We start from the raw sequence: 17706 nt of genomic DNA, 5'->3' as shown, positions 1-17706 counted from the left end.
CTTTGTACCTACGCTACCGTTGCCTGTTGCTAAAGCCATGTCTATGTCTTCTCTTCCGCCTATATCAGACCACACCTCCCGAGCGGGCGCTCCCAGCCGGCTCCCCGCTGAAGCCGCTCCCCGGTCACAGATTTACAGTCGGGCGCACGTGTCGAGCCGGCGGCGCGACCACCGCGCCGCCCGCCGACCTGGCGCTTTTACGACCCGTAAATGCTGCCGCTCAGGGTCTACCAGCTATAGAGACCTCACAACGGCGGCCCCGGGGCTAGCCAGGCGCGCGGTAGCTCATCTCAGATGAGCGTATAACTGGGTTATGGGTGTCGGACGGGGCAGCGGCGTGTTTGAAATGTGATTCCGGTCTGGGTCGTTGGACGGGCTGAAGGGATTACGTTTGACAGCTGGTGAAGGTATCAGACGGTTTGGCTGTGGTTTCTTGACGGGGATGATTGAATACCGACGGATATCGTAAATCAATAGCTTGTGTCATGGGCTCATGCATAACGTTGATCACAAGAAGTTACAAACACAATAAATTGCTGTGATCTTCTTCCACCTGTGACAGTAAAGGAAGTTTGTCTGTCGCCTTATCTTTCAGCATCCTTTTGCAATTTAGCGACCCGCCGGCTTTTGAAGTGCATTTTTGTGCTCCAATGACAATTCTTAGGCGTTTTTGAGTTGCATAACACCCTTGCTGTTATTATATCTCTCACCAACCTCACGATAACCATCTACTCGTAAGCTGGCCAATAGCTTTCTATCCGGTATTGCTATTCCTCGGGGGTTACCGAAGACGTACGTTGCTACCGACACCCATGCCATGCTGCCACTGTCGCTCTCCATGTCTCGGCCTCTCGAGTCTCATCCCATTGACCTGTCTCACACTCCCGGACGAACTGGGGCTGCGTGAGATCCCTGCACCACCCCATAGTCTCCCTAGACGGCTCTCTCTACCAGACGCCACTGGCAGCGCGGTGTATGGGGCGCCCGCCGCCCATTCCACCAGAGTCATTACCGAGCAACCAGGACGCTGTGCATTGTGCGGCGTGCACAATGCAGAGTACATGTACAGGTTATGGGCGCGAGTGGTATTGTACGGTCAGTTAGGAACGGTGTTGTGTTGGCCAGTGACAATGGATTAAAATTTGGATGACACTTCAGCCGTCATACAAAAACAGTGAATGCATTTTGTTAATCAACATTACCTTTCGTCGCGCATTTAGGTTGATTTTTATTTATAAACAAAATTAATTATTCTTCCGAGTGTCGACCACAGATAACAAGAAGCAAGCAAGCAGTCAACAGGAAGGACAGAATCCCTCATTCATTCAGCTCACCGTCAAATACCGTTGTAATGCCCTCCGAATATGGCATCACATTCCAGACTACCCTCCATTCCGTAGAAATGTCAGTATCCCCGTCAACAAACCAATAAGTATTTCCACACAGCTTGTGGGGTGCGGCTTGCAGACGTTCTTCCAGGAAAATCGGAGGGACTCACCCAAACAGGGGCCGTTTGTGTGGGTTGAGGGTTCCGTAACATGTATGTCTGTCGATCCCAATGTACGAGCACATACATACCTTGTCTTCAAATCGCCAGTTAAGTGCGTTAATGGCATGGTCGAAACCTTTCGCATATTAGAGGTCAAGCGAACTGGATTGACCACATCGTGCACAATCAGTTTTTAATTGTTCCACATTGGTTTCGAGGATGTTAATGGCGCCCCTTTCTATAAACGGCGCAGTAAGTAGCTGGTTCACGTTGTTGAAGCGCTGATGTGACAGTCGCAGTCAAAGCAGATGTCTCACGATACCGGGTACGGTCCGGTCGGGTAGCAAATTAATGTGTCAACATAGTGCAGTAATGTCGACGATTATGAGCACAAATTCCCAGATATTACAGCAAAGTCGGCACTGATGCAGCAATGCCAATCAGTAGATAAGTATAAATGAACTATGTATTACGTTAATTACTGGTAATTGGTCACAATGGCTCCCGGGACACGCTTTGGTATCAACCTGCTTGACGTATAGGTATCCATCAGTAACAACATCACTATTTCCAAACGTTCTTTACCACCCTTTGAACCGGGACTTTACGTTCGTTCCGCGCCCGACTTTTGTTCTTGCCTATCTATTCTTCAGAGGAGACCACGGGCGCTGTCTGAAGAACAAGCCGTCGGCCTCTGTGAGCGCGGCGATCGGAGAGCTGCGCCAGAGGGCCACAGAGGAGGTGACCCAGGTGGTGCGACACCCCGGCGAAACGTACAACGCCAGCCAGCAGTGTCAGTTCCTGTTCGGAACATCCGACAAACACTTCAAAGTCTGCCCGTACATGGTGAGTTGGCTCCTGGAAGTGTCGTTTGACTTCTGATAGGATGGCGAATATTTCGGGAACAGGGTGGGATGGGATAATGGGCCCGGGGGCGGAGATTCGGTTACTGAGCGGATGGTGTTGCCTAATGTTAAATCCTTGGGCCGGTCGCCAGCGGTCGGCCTGGGTCACATTGCCCCGGGGTACAGTGTTGTTCGGTGCCTGGGTCGAACGCCTCCTCCTCCTCCCCCCCCCCCCCGATGGCCCACTGATGCCATGGCCACGAAACTTATCGGCACTTTGGCGCTCCAGCCGGAGTTGACCTTGGCTCCTGGCTCCCGGAGATCTGTGTGGTTTTCGGAGAATATGTTGTCGCAATATTGAAGGGCACTCGTGTTGCGAAGAAGCAAATGCAAGCTGGAGGGTCAGTGGTGCAGCCCTCCGTCCTATGTGTATCTAACAGTCGCCCTGCTTTCCCCTCCCCTCCAGCTGGTATGTGTACTGGGCCATTGACTGTGGTGTGTACCCCTAACCGTACCCGTGCCCCCCCCCCCCCCCCCCCCCCCCGCAGCCGGTGTGTAAGCGACTCTGGTGCACCACGGGCGCCGAGGAGGACGGCTGTCGCACGCAGCACATGCCCTGGGCAGACAGGACGACCTGCGCCCCCCGAAAGTGGTGTCTCAAAGGAGAGTGTGTCCCCAAGGAGAGCCGGCCGGCCGTCCACGGAGGATGGGGGCAATGGTCACCGTGAGTGGGAGAGGGGCACAGAGTCGGGTATACAATATACATTGTAAAAGAATGGCATCGTACAGGGACGGGGAAAATTGCGCTTTATTTTGGGTTTTTAATGAGCATGAGAACAAATGATACCTATGCGGATGAATTTTAGCTTTAGGTCACTGGTCATCGTTTGGGGTTTGTCTTAGGCATAATAAACAAGTAGTATTTTATTCGCAGACAGTTCAGGCTCTGAATGTCTTTAGCATGTCTTACCGTGGCTGTTGTTGCTGTTTTAGTGGTCATTTCGGTGTGGTGTAAATGCCTGTTTATTAGTGACCAGCGCTCCTGCAACGCTGCTGACCGGCACGAAGTTGCTGCGAACTGTTGTATTTGTTGACCGGAGAGCCAAGTTTAAATGCATTCCTGTCTCGGGGGCGCCGGTGGCGGTTCCAAGTGGTGCCGCAGTGCGCTGTTATCCCGTCTGGGACCGTGGGGCTGCTGCTGGGCGTCTGGCGGCCCGGACGGGCGTGTCTGACGTGCCTCCCTACCGGCAGCTGGGGGAGCTGCTCGCGGAGTTGCGGCGGCGGCATCCGACGCTCCCGACGGGAGTGCAACTACCCGACACCCTCGAACGGGGGCGACTACTGCCTGGGCCAGCGGGTCAGGTCGGTGGACGGGGTGGGGAAGGATGGCACGGCTCAGTGAGCGGCATTAGGTCATTAGGATATATGCATTAGGATAGGTACTCTATACAACGGTGGCGTTTGAAAAAAAACAATCTATCACGGTTTTTACAGAAACTAAGTTCAATGGTATTTTTCATAACATGTTAGCCAATGTCGGCTAAGCTAGAACCATCGTGGCGGCTCGTGGCACATCGTTTTAACCGATCTGAAATTGTGTACGATCTCGAGAAGATGGTATCAATTGATTTTATTGCGTCCTTTTTTAGGTACGAGTCTTGCAATCGACAGGACTGCCCGCCCCACGACGTCGATTTCCGAGAGGCTCAGTGCACCAGCTTCAACGGCAACAACTTCAACATCAAGGGACTGCCGGCCACCGTCCAGTGGGTGCCGAAATACACCGGCAGTAAGTTTGAACTATCACCTCGCTCTCGAATGTGATGTTTTTTTCCTTCAGATGTATTATCGTCGAAATTATCTTCTCAAAACAGATGACTCCTCGCGTGTATTTCAAATGTACCCATCTGCAGGTTCCTTTCAAGTACTGTTTATAACAAGTAACAACAGCTTTCAAACGCCACTCGGAGACGAATTTCTCTGAACTGTTTGTTATGTCTGGGCGGTTCCTCCTTGCCCGCCGAGGTATGTGGGTGGAACTGTTCCGCTGTTCCTGTCAGCCGTCCGGGCTCATCACTTCCTACACGTGCCGCGCCGCTGTGAAAATGACACGTAACCCCGGAACACGGGTCCACCGATCAGCTCGTACCTTCAGCGAGATCAATCATCGCAGCTTGTTTGTGTCTGCGCGGCGCTGTTTGTCTGCCATAGCGCTTATGACAGGTAGAAGCTTACACCGATATAGCGTCGGCATCTGTAGGCTGGCACGCGTCATCTTTCCGAGATGTTTTGGACCTTCAGCGTGCAGTTCGTCAATAACAAGACGGTTTGCTACTGTTTGGTGTCCTTTGATGTGGTGATGGGTTACCTGGCAGCGAACTTATCAATAAATCAGTTTTAACTGTTTACTGGGAAGTGATATTGTGATAGACAGGTAAATATTTAGCGGAAATATAACATGTTAGTTTCACCCACAATGACTCAGAACATGACTCGCTTTACTTCCTTTCTGTTCCGACAGTTAAATCTCAGGACCGCTGTAAGCTGTTCTGTCGGGTGTCCGACTCCAGTGCCTACTACCTCCTCAAAGAGCGCGTGGAGGACGGCACGCCGTGTACTCCCGACACAGACGACATGTGCGTCAATGGAGTCTGCATGCCGGCCGGATGTGATCACGTGCTCGCCTCCAGCGTCCGCTCTGGTCAGTTTGGCGGGTCACGTGATCAGTGTTAGGGTCGGGGGTGCTGACTGTTGCGAGGCCGGGGTTTGGTTTGGGGTAAATGTTTGCGTGTGACAGCCCGTGACGTCAGACTTGTGTCATGTCACGTGCTGGTTGTTATTGGCAGACCTTCAGCGTTTCAATCCACGGGGCATTGGAAGATATAGTGCGGCAATCCTTTTGCGTCATCGGGTATATACGTCAAAGCTGCTTTACGTCTTCCAATACCATACTAGCATATCGCTAAATGCGAACATTCGACATTGGCATTAATAAGACATTGACAAACTCAGTTCGGCGGATGTAGCTGATCTGTCAATCAACGTCCGGCTAAAGTGAAATAAACCCGTATTTGCCGGTCTATTTGGCCACTCCACCATTCTATCGATTCATCTAACTGCAGCTCACAAACGCCGATCAGAAGTTCGCCTTTTGCGGCCGCGCGATCTGCCATCGGTTGACATTCATGGAGATTCATCGAATTTATTCGGCAAATTTGCCCTTCTATCTAGAACATGTGATTCTCCTGGCTATGTTGCCGTATACTTCCCTGAATAAGTTTGCGAGGCATTATTGTGGGTATGGGTCAATGAATTGACATGTGTGGGGGCACTAACGGGCACTCCTTATTGTTCAATACCCAGTGCCTAGATCATCGTTGTTTCTTCCATATGTTAACTCGAATTCAGGTGACCTGACTGAGCTATACTCCCTTTCGTCCTGTATCGTTCCGCTGTCCCATACTGACCATACCTCCTCTCCCTTCGCCCGTAGACCTGTGCGGTGTGTGCGGCGGCGACAACTCGACCTGCCGAGTGGTACGACAGCAGTTCGACAGCTCCTCGCGGCACGTGGTGTACGGCTACAATTTGGTGGCCACGATCCCCGCCGGCGCCACCCGTTTGGTGGTGGAGCAGAGCAGTCACGATCACACCAGCAAGGATGACAACTACCTCGGTAAGGCAACGGTTGCCGGCTGACTAGAGCGTATACGGGCAAACGAGCTACACAGTCAATCTTATTAATCATGTAGGATAACACTGTGATGTTTTATTAATGCTGCCTTTCACACATTGCTTATTGCTGCAAGCTTCTTTATCCACCTATAGGAACAATCAATTCTGTTCTCGTGAACTTGAAGTCTAAACAAGATGCTTTCCCGATAGAGGGATCTTCCGGAAAACTCTCGGGGCTATCAACAGCGCTCGTCTCCTGATTTAGGTGCATCTGCTTGCTCAAATTGTAGTTCGAATCTCGCATCCATGATACCGTATCCCCGATATATTGTCTCTCCAGTCCCCAAAATCTCCACCCTCCGTCACCTCTGAGCTACCGGAGCCGCGGCCGTTCCCCGAAGCGGCCTCGAGCCCCGGTAACAGCCGGTGTCCGATGGCGTCTGCCGGTGCTGACTCAGAGACCGGGCGACCCATTGTGTGGGTGAACGGTATCACTCAGACCCCGGCCGGATCAAATGGAGACCGTATTATTGGGCCGGTGTCGGGTACGGCCAGGGTACGAGGTCGGATCTCGGGTGGCAGCGGATCAGAGCCACCACTGACTCATCCATTCGTGTACTGAGTGCCCGGCCGGTCGTCAGGCAGATCCTAATGGCTTTGAACGTGACCGGTGACGTCTTCTTTATTTGGACAAGGTTTGAGAAGGACATGTAGCATGATATTAATTTCGAGGTGAAATTAGAGTATTTTGGGACACCCGGGTGACTCAAATTGATATTATTGGTACAGGGCGAGTATGATGCACGATGCGAGGCTGTTCAATATAACGGAAGTCTTCAAATCTTAGCATAAGATGCCCGACCCGGCTGGACGTCCGGGCTGTAACGCTCTTTAGAGTTCATATCTTCGCAATATCCTTTTGACAAACGGCCTTATGTGCTGTTTATGACCGTATGTCTGAGATGCCCAGACTAACGACAGGCCCGTTCGACAGCGCTGCGGTCTCCGTCCAGCGGCCTGTACATCCTGAACGGCAACTTCGTGGTCAGCATGTTCCAGAAGGTGTTCCAGTTCGGCGGCGCGCTGGTGGAGTACTCTGGCTCGGACTCTGTCACAGAGAAAATCAACTGCACCAAGCGGCTGGAGGAGAACCTGGAAATATACGTGAGAAAACCCGCATCAGGCTGTGCACACTGTAAAATATTGGCATTTTGAGGTTTGTGAGGGACTTAACCCGCGCACCGACGGGGAGGGGGGGGGGCGGATATCCGCCCCCTGAGGTTTTTCGCAGATAGCGGGAAAACCGCGGCGCGAAATTTGGTACGACTATTCTCTCATCAATTTTACACATGGTGTGCAAGTTTGAACCCCCTAACTTGTAAGGTCAGGTCACCAGGTCACTTTGAATGATCCAACCTCAAGTCACTTTTTTTGCAACTTTATCACCGTGCCAGAGCTACAGTAGATGTCGGAGGCCTTTGAAAGTCGCAGGGTGTTATAAGGTCATTAGTAACTACAATTTGTTTATCTCGGAATTTTGATATCGATGACCTAAGGTCAGGTCAATTTCTCGACCTCCCCATTATAAATCAATGGGGAAAAATCAACTCCCTGTTTTTACCACTAAAACGGGTCGGAATGGCTCCATAAACCATACATGACTTGATATACGATCAACCTTCACTACCTTGAGGTCTGTTTTGCTGTTGGGCAGCTGTAAGGTCATGTGACGTCATCAAAGGTCACCAAAGGTTTTTTTGCCAATAACTCCGTACAGGAACAAGATACAGCCGCGCGGATGGTCTCATTGTGTTCAGCTCGTCAAGGCGCATCGGATGATATACATGATGACCTCTAGGTCACGTGACCTGAGGTCAACCTTTGACCTTGACCTTTCGAGGTCAACATATATATCATTCGATGCGGATTGACGAGAGGATCACGATGATGCCCTTAGTTTGTTCCTAACTTGACTAGTTCGAAAGTAATTCGAGAAAAACTCTCTCCATATCCAGCGCCGCCATTTTGACTTTTTTGACCTCTGTGACGTCATCTTTGACCTGACCTGAAAATGACCTTCGTAAAAATTGTAGACCTTGTCCGTGCGTATCCCATGCCGTTTACCGCTTGTCGCTATCTTGCTTCGTTCTCGAGATCTCAGGGGGGGGCGGTCATCCGCCCCCCCCCCCCCCCGTCGGTACGAAGTTGGCGCAGACCCCCGTCGGTGCGCGGGTTAAACCCTGGCTGAGTCTTAACAATGTAACGTTGTGATTGTGTGTTTGAATGATTCGGTGCTGTAGCGGTGTTATGCTTCAGGTATTTACGAATAGTGCCTAACCCGGAATGCAGCACGCTTACTTTTACGCATGTTATCACAAGGTACTGGTGTAGGGCTCATCTAGATACAATTTAACTGCTTATAACTCATCGCCAAACAAACAACTGAATACTAACGTGGCCCCCGCTTTTACCATTCGTCTTACTGCATGTGTCCTTGGGGAGACTACAATAATCAGACCCAGAAAAGAAGACTTCAGAAACTCCACTCGTGCCCTGCTTATAATGCTGGGAGCAGTCATGTCACCGCATGCAGCAAGACTACTGCATAGAGGTAAATAGCGTGTGCACACTAAGCTCCACAGACACTCACAAATGTGTCGCATGACTCAATCTATCACTCATTCTCAACATCAATATCTTTTTGGTCAATCTCTGTGTGGTGTCCTTGTCAATTGTCATCACTTTTCGTCGCTTATTGAAGTGGAACGCTTGTAACCTGATTTTCATACTGTGTATTTTTCCAAAGCATAACTTGATATTACGAGATAGTAGGCATAGCTCTTAACTTCTATTCGTTTTTTAAGTGTTATGCTTCACTCCCCGGCGCTATTTTCAGGTGTTATCCGTGGGGAGCCTGCACCCTCCTAACATCGATTATGAATACGTGGTCTCGCTCCAACCGACTTCCGACACCTACCGCTGGCAAATGACTGAGAACTGGAGCGAATGTGACCGAATCTGTCAAGGTGAGATAGTGCGCCAGTGGGCGTAGAGGCTGACAAGTGACAGGACGTCTTGTCAAGTGACATGTTACAGGTCTTCAAAGGGAAACTGTGGTTTTACGCTGATATTAACATCTGAGCTATAGGGGACTCAGACCGGCTTCAGACCTCAGACGGTTGCTTTGGCGCCATCTGCTGGTGGTATTAGTCAGTTGAGTTAGGAACTGCTGCCATCTGCTAGCAACGTCGTACCTTTTCGATGTCACAACACCGTGCAAACAATGCAATTATGATGCAGATTGCAGGCACACTGCAGATCTAAATACTCTGTTATTTGATGCCAATAGGTATCAGTTATTGTTGGTGCTCACGCCAATGTGCTGTGTACCGATCGTTACTGATCCATCCCGGTCCGGTCTACCGCCAGGCTCCCAGTACCTGGTCCCCGAGTGTGTGCGCAGCTCCGACCTGGCTCAGGTGTCCGAGGAGCAGTGTCCGGTCAGGACCCGGCCGGCCAGCCAGGACCGACGCTGCAACACCGAATGTCAACTCAAGTGAGACATAGACGGGAGGCCTCTGAGAGGTGCTGTCTTGGCGAGAGTCGAGGGAGTTTTGAATGCTTCGGCCCAATACCTTTTCTTATTTTTGGACTGACTTTAGAATGTCTTAGCGTAGTTAGTCCTAGTGGGCTGCATAATGCTGACGCTGAAACCAGAGTAATTTAACTTTTATAACCTGTCTATTTACGCCTGCGGTGACAGAGACCACCCATCTTACTCCGCCCCCCCCCCCCTCTCAGATGGGGTATCACCCACCAGTCCGAGTGCTCGGCAGAGTGCGGCGAGGGCGTGCGCAAGAACGCCGTCCGCTGCTTCCAAAAGTTCCGCCACGTGCGGCTGGGCGTGCGTCCGGTGGCGGACGACCACTGCGGCCACCTGTCCGACCGACCGCCCCACACCGAGTCCTGCCGCGGGCCGTGCCTGCACGTGCGCTGGGCCTTCGGAGACTGGTCGCAGGTCGGTGCTGGTATTGATGCTGTGGTGGAAAGGAAAGTAGTGTGAGATGTGACGGACAGGGAAGGTGATATGGGGAAAGTGGGCTATGTCATATTGCGGTACACGACAAAGTAATCGGACTGTGAGTTGCGTTAATTTTGCCATGTTTCACATTGCACATAATTCATCCGATTTCGGCCACCTGCTATGTTTCGCATATGCGTGAAAGCAGGGGTGCGGAGCCGGAGCCGGAGCCGCCGAAGCCGGCACATTTTTGCCCGGAGCCGGAGCCGGAGACGGGAGCCGCCATGACATTTCACCCGGAGCCAGAGCCGGAGACGGAACCGATTTTATTTCTCCGAAGCCGGAGCCGGAGCCGAAGCTGTCTGAAATTTCCACGGCTCCGCATCCCTGCGCGTAACTGCATGTTTGTTGTTCATTGCGAAGCAATCGTAAGTCATCGCAGAAACCTAGCTCAGTTGACCTTGACTTTTACATCTCCGCTTTAGTGCTCGTCGCCGTGCGGAGGCGGCACGCAGGAGCGAACAGCCAAGTGCACCGGCAGGGACGGCCAGGAGGTGGGCGCCCGGTTCTGTAACCAGAGCACCCTGCCCGTGCAGCAGTCCTGCAACACCCAGCCGTGTCCCCAGTGGCGGACTGGAGACTGGGCAGAGGTGAGAGACGGGCGTCAAAGTCTGTGGTGTGGCATAGGTGACACCGAGCCCGGGAATTCGTGAGCTATTGAAGATAGTAGAGATGTGCAGATATTCCCAAGAACGGCTGAAACAAAAGATGTAAGTTGCGTTGAGCTATGCAGCTATTGCAGATGCGGCCGTGCAATCCAAAAGCTAAACCAGCCTAAAAATCGCGGGTATCAATGGTGTTTATATTTTGCCGTTGATAATATTTCCGGCGCTGACCTACTCAAAAGACAAGCTCACATTAACCAAACCAAGTCAACATTTTGATCAGCTGTCTCGTGCAGCTCTGCCGTAACGGACTAACCCCCGCCCCTCCCCCTGCAGTGTTCCAGTATGTGTGGCGAGGGGCGGCGACAGCGGCCCGTGTGGTGTAGCCAACAGGACAAGGCCGTACCTGAGTCACACTGCGACCTCACACAGATGCCCTCCAAGGAGGAAAAATGTCACAGCAAGCCGTGTCCGGAGTGGAGCAAAGGCGACTGGGGAGAGGTAGGATTCAGTGAGATGGTTTCGGATAGGATTGTGTTGGTGTGCTATTTTTTATAGGGTTCCAGGCTCACTGAGTAGTGAGTGACTTGCAATTGTGTGATCAATAGTCTACTGTCATAAAATTTGGAAGTGTCGTATCATTTGATTTTTAGGTACAGTCCACAGCATAAGTAATGTGTGGTTTCAGTCCTGGGTATGTTCTGCTTCTGAAGCTTAGGAATGATTCGCCAGACCACGATGAAACTTTGAATGTAGCTAACCTGTATCGGTTACCCTTGCAGCTGCAACTTTATCTATTGACGTCTTCTTTTCCGATCACTCCGCTTTAAAAAAAAAAAATCGCCAGTCAAGGCCATCCGTTGAGATTGGTAAAACCGCACATTACTTTAGCGGTGGGCTGTATTATTGGACTAAGAATATCTAGGTTTTAGTTTTACAACGCATCTGTTGCATTCCGCTCACTTTATGTGACAACTTAATTGATATCGCTTGTCGCCTTCTGCCGCCAGTGTTCTGTGAGCTGCGGCGCCGGCATCATGGTCCGTCAGGTGACGTGTATGTCGTCCGAGAACATCTCACTGAACGACAGCGCGTGTGGGGGGCCGCGGCCGGCGCTCAGCAGACGCTGCATGAGACCGCCCTGTCCGACAGTACCAGCGACACCGACAGAGCCCGTGACGACCGAGCTGCCCCCGTCCCCGCGGCCCCGGCTGAGGTCCAAGAGCCGCCGCCGCCGCCGCCGCCGCCGGCGCAGGCTCTGGCTAACGGGCCAGTGGTCCAAGGTGAGGGCGGCTGAGTGGTGACGGAATGACACAAACGCACGGCATATTCTGTCGTTTCCCACATCAATTAAGGAAGAACTTAGATAAGCTTCCTGTGACAATGTCTTTGTATCTGGATAACTACGAAATAACCACCATGATATACCAAATCAAAGTTGGTTGCGCCGCTTGGTATCACCCGATTTGTTTTTGATAGAGCCTCAACGAGCCGGTCAACATAGCATGCACTAAGCACTGAAGCATTGATCGTTTCCCGACCGGGCCCCACGCTGACAGTTTTCTCTTTATCTCTCCTGGTGACCTGACCTAAGGCGACCTGGGTCTGAAATTTTTACAACATGTGCGGAAAAGATGCACGAACAAGTGTGCCAAAAACGCAGTGTTGGCAGTGTTCCCAGTCGTGCGGTGACAGTTTTCTCCATCTCCCCCCTGTCGGCAGTGTTCGCGGTCGTGCGGTGACAGTTTTCTCCACCTTCTCCCCTTTGGGCAGTGTTCGCGGTCGTGCGGTGACAGTTTTCTCTACCTCCCCCTGTCGGCAGTGTTCGCCGTCGTGCGGTGACAGTTTTCTCTATATCCCCCCTGTCGGCAGTGTTCGCGGTCGTGCGGTGACAGTTTTCTCTGCCTCCCCCCTGTCGTCAGTGTTCGCGATCGTGCGGTGACAGTTTTCTCTACCTTCTCCCCTGTGGGCAGTGTTCGCGGTCGTGCGGTGACAGTTTTCTCTACCTCCCCCTGTCGGCAGTGTTCGCCGTCGTGCGGTGACAGTTTTCTCCACCTCCCCCTGTCGGCAGTGCTCGCGGTCGTGCGGTGACAGTTTTCTCTATCTCCCCCTGTCGGCAGTGTTCGCGGTCGTGCGGTGGGGGAGCATTCATTCTGGCCAGGGTTCATAATGTCCAGGGTACGATATGCCCAGTGTCGAAATGGCCAGTGCCTTGAATGGGCCAGAGTTCATAATGTCCAGGGATTGCATGGTCCAAATGCGGCCAACTGGCTGCAGATAGGGTATATTCAAAGAGGCCAGGGTTCATAATGTCCAGGGCACGATGTGTCCAGTGTTCGAAATGGGCAGGGTTCATAATGTCCAGGACACGATGTGTCCAGTGTTCGAAATGGCCAGGGTTCATAATGTCCGGGGCACGATATGTCCAGTGTTCAAAATGGCCAGTGCCTTGAATGGGCCAGAGTGCATAATGTCCAGGGATTACATAGTCACTGATAGTGACGTCATTATGTAAAAAAACACGGAACCAGCTCAATGCGAAGCAGTGCAGTGCCGAAGGCAATGCCTTAGGAGAGATTACAGGCAATAGTAAATCAAATATTTTTAGGTTAAATGGTTATGTATCTGGCTTCAGGCCGAAGGCCTGAAGCCTGATGCATAACCACTTAACCTAAAAATATTTGATTTACTATTGCTTGCAATCTATTCATGCGAGAAACTATTTCCTTATCCCCGGTAGGCAAACATCATTACCTTAGGTTAGGTTAGGTTAGGTTAGGTTAGGTTAGGTTAGGTTAGGTTAGGTTAGGTTAGGTTAGGTTAGGTTAGGTTAGGTTAGGTTAGGTTAGGTTAGGTTAGGTTAGGTAAGGTTAGGTTAGGTTAAGTTAGGTTAGGTTAGGTTAGGTTAGGTTAGGTTGGGTTGGGTTGACTATGTAATCCCTGGACACTATGAACTCTGGCCCATTCAAGGCACTGGCCATTTTGAACACTGGACACATCGTGCCCTGGACATTATGAACCCTGGCCATTTCGAACACTGGACACATCGTACCCTGGACATTATGAACCCTGGCCATTTCGAACACTGGACACATCGTGCCCTGGACATTATGAACCCTGGCCTCTTTGAATTTACCCTATCTGCAGCCAGTTGGCCACATTTGGACCATGTAATCCCTGGACAATGTGAACATGGGCCAATTCAAGGCACTGGCCATTTCGAGCACTGGACACATTGTGCCCTGGACATTATGAACCCTGGCCTAAATAATACGCACCCCGTGCGGTGACAGTTTTCTCTGCCTCCCCCTGTCGTCAGTGTTCGCGATCGTGCAGTGACAGTTTTCACTACCTCCCCCTGTGGGCAGTGTTCGCGGTCGTGCGGTGACAGTTTTCTCTACCTCCCCCTGTCGGCAGTGTTCGCCGTCGTGCGGTGACAGTTTTCTCTATATCCCCCCTGTCGGCAGTGTTCGCGGTCGTGCGGTGACAGTTTTCTCTGCCTCCCCCCTGTCGTCAGTGTTCGCGATCGTGCAGTGACAGTTTTCACTACCTCCCCCTGTGGGCAGTGTTCGCGGTCGTGCGGTGACAGTTTTCTCTACCTCCCCCTGTCGGCAGTGTTCGCCGTCGTGCGGTGACAGTTTTCTCCACCTCCCCCTGTCGGCAGTGCTCGCGGTCGTGCGGTGACAGTTTTCTCTATCTCCCCCTGTCGGCAGTGTTCGCGGTCGTGCGGTGACAGTTTTCTCTGCCTCCCCCTGTCGTCAGTGTTCGCGATCGTGCGGTGACAGTTTTCTCTACCTCCCCCTGTCGGCAGTGTTCGCCGTCGTGCGGTGACAGTTTTCTCCATCTCCCCCCTGAATGATATGCAAATGAAATTCAAGTACACATTTTCCAAGTTCTACTTTATATTCTAAATCATCCGCAGTTTCCCGTTCTCGTCACACTCATTTAATTAACACTTGTGCACACGCGATTTTGTTATGCATGTTCTCCCGACATGCTGATTGTTAATAACAACCACGAAAGAGTTGGTGAGGATCCTTCATGCCCTCCCCCCAACGCGACCACAGACATGGGTATGTGGTCGAAAATGTCACCATCTGAATGATGAGGAGCAGGCAGATATCTCTGTGTATGACTGCCCACGTGGAGTCATGGACAGGCGCCTAGTAGGGACTCGCGTCCGTGTGCTCCGGCGTGGCGGATCTTGCTGAACTGCCGAAGGTGCTTGTAGCTGGACAAGCGGCTGCCCTGGATCAGTGCTGGCTGGTGGGATGACTGATGGTGGGGCTAAGGAGGCAGCCCGAGGCGCACGGGCAGTCGCCTTTGCTGTTGATGCTGGAATCGGCCTATGGATGGTGGCGGGCTGCAATGGCGCCGGGGCCGGCGGCGACGCAGCACTGAAGACCGGCGGGACGGGGGCTCCGGACGGTCCATTGGGGCGCAGGAGCGGGCGATCTCGTTGGTAGACCGTGGTGTGGTTCATTGGTTGATGATTGGCAGGGTTCAGAGACTGTATCTTCCTGAGGAAGCGGCGGTTTCGCAGGGTGAGCCGGCCACTGCCATGCATCTTGACGCTGTATTGACGGTTACCCAGTGTTTCTACGACCATACCGGTGCGGTCCCAGCGAGTCGGCTGAGATCCTTGCTGGTTCTGTACTTGTACTATGTCCCCAACGCCAAGTGGCTCAAGGCAGCGTTTGTCGATGTTCTTTCCGTGCAGCTGAGCGTACCCACGTTCCCGGAGCTCCCTCAATTTCCCCCATTCGGGACGAACAAAGTGCGGCGTCGGGAGTCCATCACGTAGCTGCCGTCCGAAGAGGATCTGTGCTGGTGACTCGCGCGTACCGTCGCGCCCAGGTGTGTTACGGAACTGAAGAAGCGCTCGTGTCACTTGATCCGTGTTGAGCTGGCCGCACCTGCTCGTGTTGTCTTGTAGAAGCCGTTTCGCTGCTTTGACAGCGACTTCGGCACGGCCATTGCTCTGGGGGTAATGCGCAGAGGAGAGCCTGTGCTTGATGCCCCACTGTTGGAGGAATTGTTTGAATTCCTCGCTGTTAAATGGCGGTCCACCGTCAGACTCAATGGTGGCGGGTACGCCCCAGTGCGCAAAATACTTGCGTAGCTCGGAGACCAGGGTCGAGATCTTGCCATCTGACATTTGACTGATGTTCAACCATCCTGAATAGCGGTCCACGTACACCAGGTAGAAGTAGCCTGCCAGCTGGAAGTAGTCTGTGCAGACTATCTCGAAGGGAAAATCGGGGCACGGCGGTTCCAGCGCTGGTTCGCTTGGCTGTGACGGGGCCATCCTTTGGCATGTTTTACACTGTGCTCGCTTCTGTGTTATTGCTGCATCCATCCCAGGCCAGAAAAATCGGTTCCGAGCGCTGTTTTTCATGCCCACTTCGCCCTGATGAGCTGAGTGAAGACATTCCAGTAATTCCACTCGAAGTGACTGTGGAATGTACATTTTCTGGCCGTGGAATGGGACGCCTTCGAGCTCATGCAGGTCGTGTCTCATCGGCCAGAAGACTTTGAGGTGGTCCGGGACGTCGGAACGCGTCTCGGGGAAGCCGCGGCAGATCATTGCCGCTAGGTCGATGCTGGTGGCGTCTACCATGCACTCCTCCTTCACCAGCTCCCAAGTGATCGCTCGAAATCCGTCCGAGCCGGCCGAGGAGGCTGCCAGCTCAGCAACGGCCACCATGGCTTCATGGATGCTTCGTGCGTGTTCAGTATCTGTGTGGGCCGGCTCAGCTCTCATGACTGCAAAGCCGCTCAGCGAGTCGTTCAGCTGTGTGGGCGTGGCTGCACTGCTGGAGGCTGGATATCTGGAAGCAGCATCTGGACCCACATGCTCTTTCCCCGGGACGTGCTTGATTGTGAAGCGGTACATGAGCGTTTTCTCCTTCAAGCTGAACAGCCGTGGGTTTTTTATGTTCTCCAGCGACTGGTCTGAGAATAGTTTTACCAGTGGCTTATGATCAACTGCTACGGTGAGATTCGGACATCCCAGTACAAACATGCGACACTGCTGAAGTCCGTAGACGAGAGCGAGAGCCTCTCCCTCCACTGGGGCATACCGAGACTCGGCATCTGTGGTGAAGCGACTCCCGGCGAATACGAGTTTCCAGTGATCTGGCCCACAGTATGGTGCCTTTTCCATGCCACACTGGCAGTGTTTTTGCTGGAGGATGAAGCCGAGTCCATGTCTGCTCCAGTCTGTTGAGAGGCAGGTTGGCCGATCAGTCTCAAATGCTCGCACACCTTCAGCCACGCGCTTGGCAATGGTATCTTTGGATTGCTGGAACAGTCGGTCAAGAGTCTCGTCCCAGTAAAACTTGCTGTTGCCTTTAGTTTTGAGCAGTTCTCTGAAGGGTGACATGACCTCAGACTGGGCAAACGCGTAGGAGACTTGGTTAACCAGCCCGAACCAGCTTCTGACTCCTGTGAGGTTGGATGGCGTCGGAAAGTTACGGATGGCGTCGAGAAGCCGTCCCGTTGGTTTGTACCCGTCAGCAGTGACTGTGAAACCAGCGAAGTCAACGGTGTCCGCCCCGAAAGAGAATTTAGAAGGGTTGAACACGACGCCGTGTTCCCCACAGAGCGTGATGTAGTGCACGGTGTGCCAAAAGGCCTCCTCCAGTGATCCGTCCCAGAGCAAAGAGTCGTCGACACACCTTCTAAGACGCTCCGTCCCTGCAGTGATGTCATCCATGCGGCGTGTATAGCCGTCACCGGAGGCGTGAAATCCCTGAGGTGCGCGCTTGTAGCGATACCTTCCCCACTCAGTTATGAAGGTTGTCGCTTCTCTCGCGTTCTCGGCCAGTGATAGGCTATGGTAGCCATTCCATGCGTCCAGGGTAGTCTTCTTTGTCCCGGGTGGCACGCTAGCGACGAGATTGAAGGGACTGGGCGTATGGTGAGTCTCTCGGAGGGTGGCCTCGTTCACCCGCTGGAGGTCTACTGTCCGACGAGGAGAGCCATCCTTTTTCGCTGCGACCACCATCC

At 52.6% G+C, this 17706-nt stretch overlaps 1 protein-coding gene across 8 annotated transcripts in view; it reads left to right on the top strand.

Moving 5' to 3' along the window:
• Positions 1-17706, top strand: part of LOC122380162 (A disintegrin and metalloproteinase with thrombospondin motifs 20-like) — a 99879-nt gene that overhangs the window by 67692 nt on the left and 14481 nt on the right. For all 8 annotated transcript variants that reach the window (XM_043363044.1, XM_043363045.1, XM_043363038.1 and 5 more), the window contains 13 exons: positions 2143-2335; positions 2883-3058; positions 3586-3696; positions 3984-4123; positions 4856-5035; positions 5828-6010; positions 7004-7173; positions 8906-9035; positions 9439-9565; positions 9811-10027; positions 10516-10680; positions 11032-11196; positions 11706-11978. In XM_043363044.1, coding sequence (XP_043218979.1) covers positions 2143-2335; positions 2883-3058; positions 3586-3696; positions 3984-4123; positions 4856-5035; positions 5828-6010; positions 7004-7173; positions 8906-9035; positions 9439-9565; positions 9811-10027; positions 10516-10680; positions 11032-11196; positions 11706-11978 — 2230 coding nt within the window. The remainder of the gene's footprint in view (positions 1-2142; positions 2336-2882; positions 3059-3585; positions 3697-3983; positions 4124-4855; positions 5036-5827; positions 6011-7003; positions 7174-8905; positions 9036-9438; positions 9566-9810; positions 10028-10515; positions 10681-11031; positions 11197-11705; positions 11979-17706) is intronic.

Source organism: Amphibalanus amphitrite, unplaced genomic scaffold (assembly GCF_019059575.1).
Source record: "Amphibalanus amphitrite isolate SeventyFive unplaced genomic scaffold, NRLGWU_Aamphi_draft 000092F_arrow, whole genome shotgun sequence".
NCBI classification, from domain to species: Eukaryota; Metazoa; Arthropoda; class Thecostraca; order Balanomorpha; family Balanidae; genus Amphibalanus; species Amphibalanus amphitrite.
This window is presented reverse-complemented; position numbering and strand designations above follow the sequence as displayed.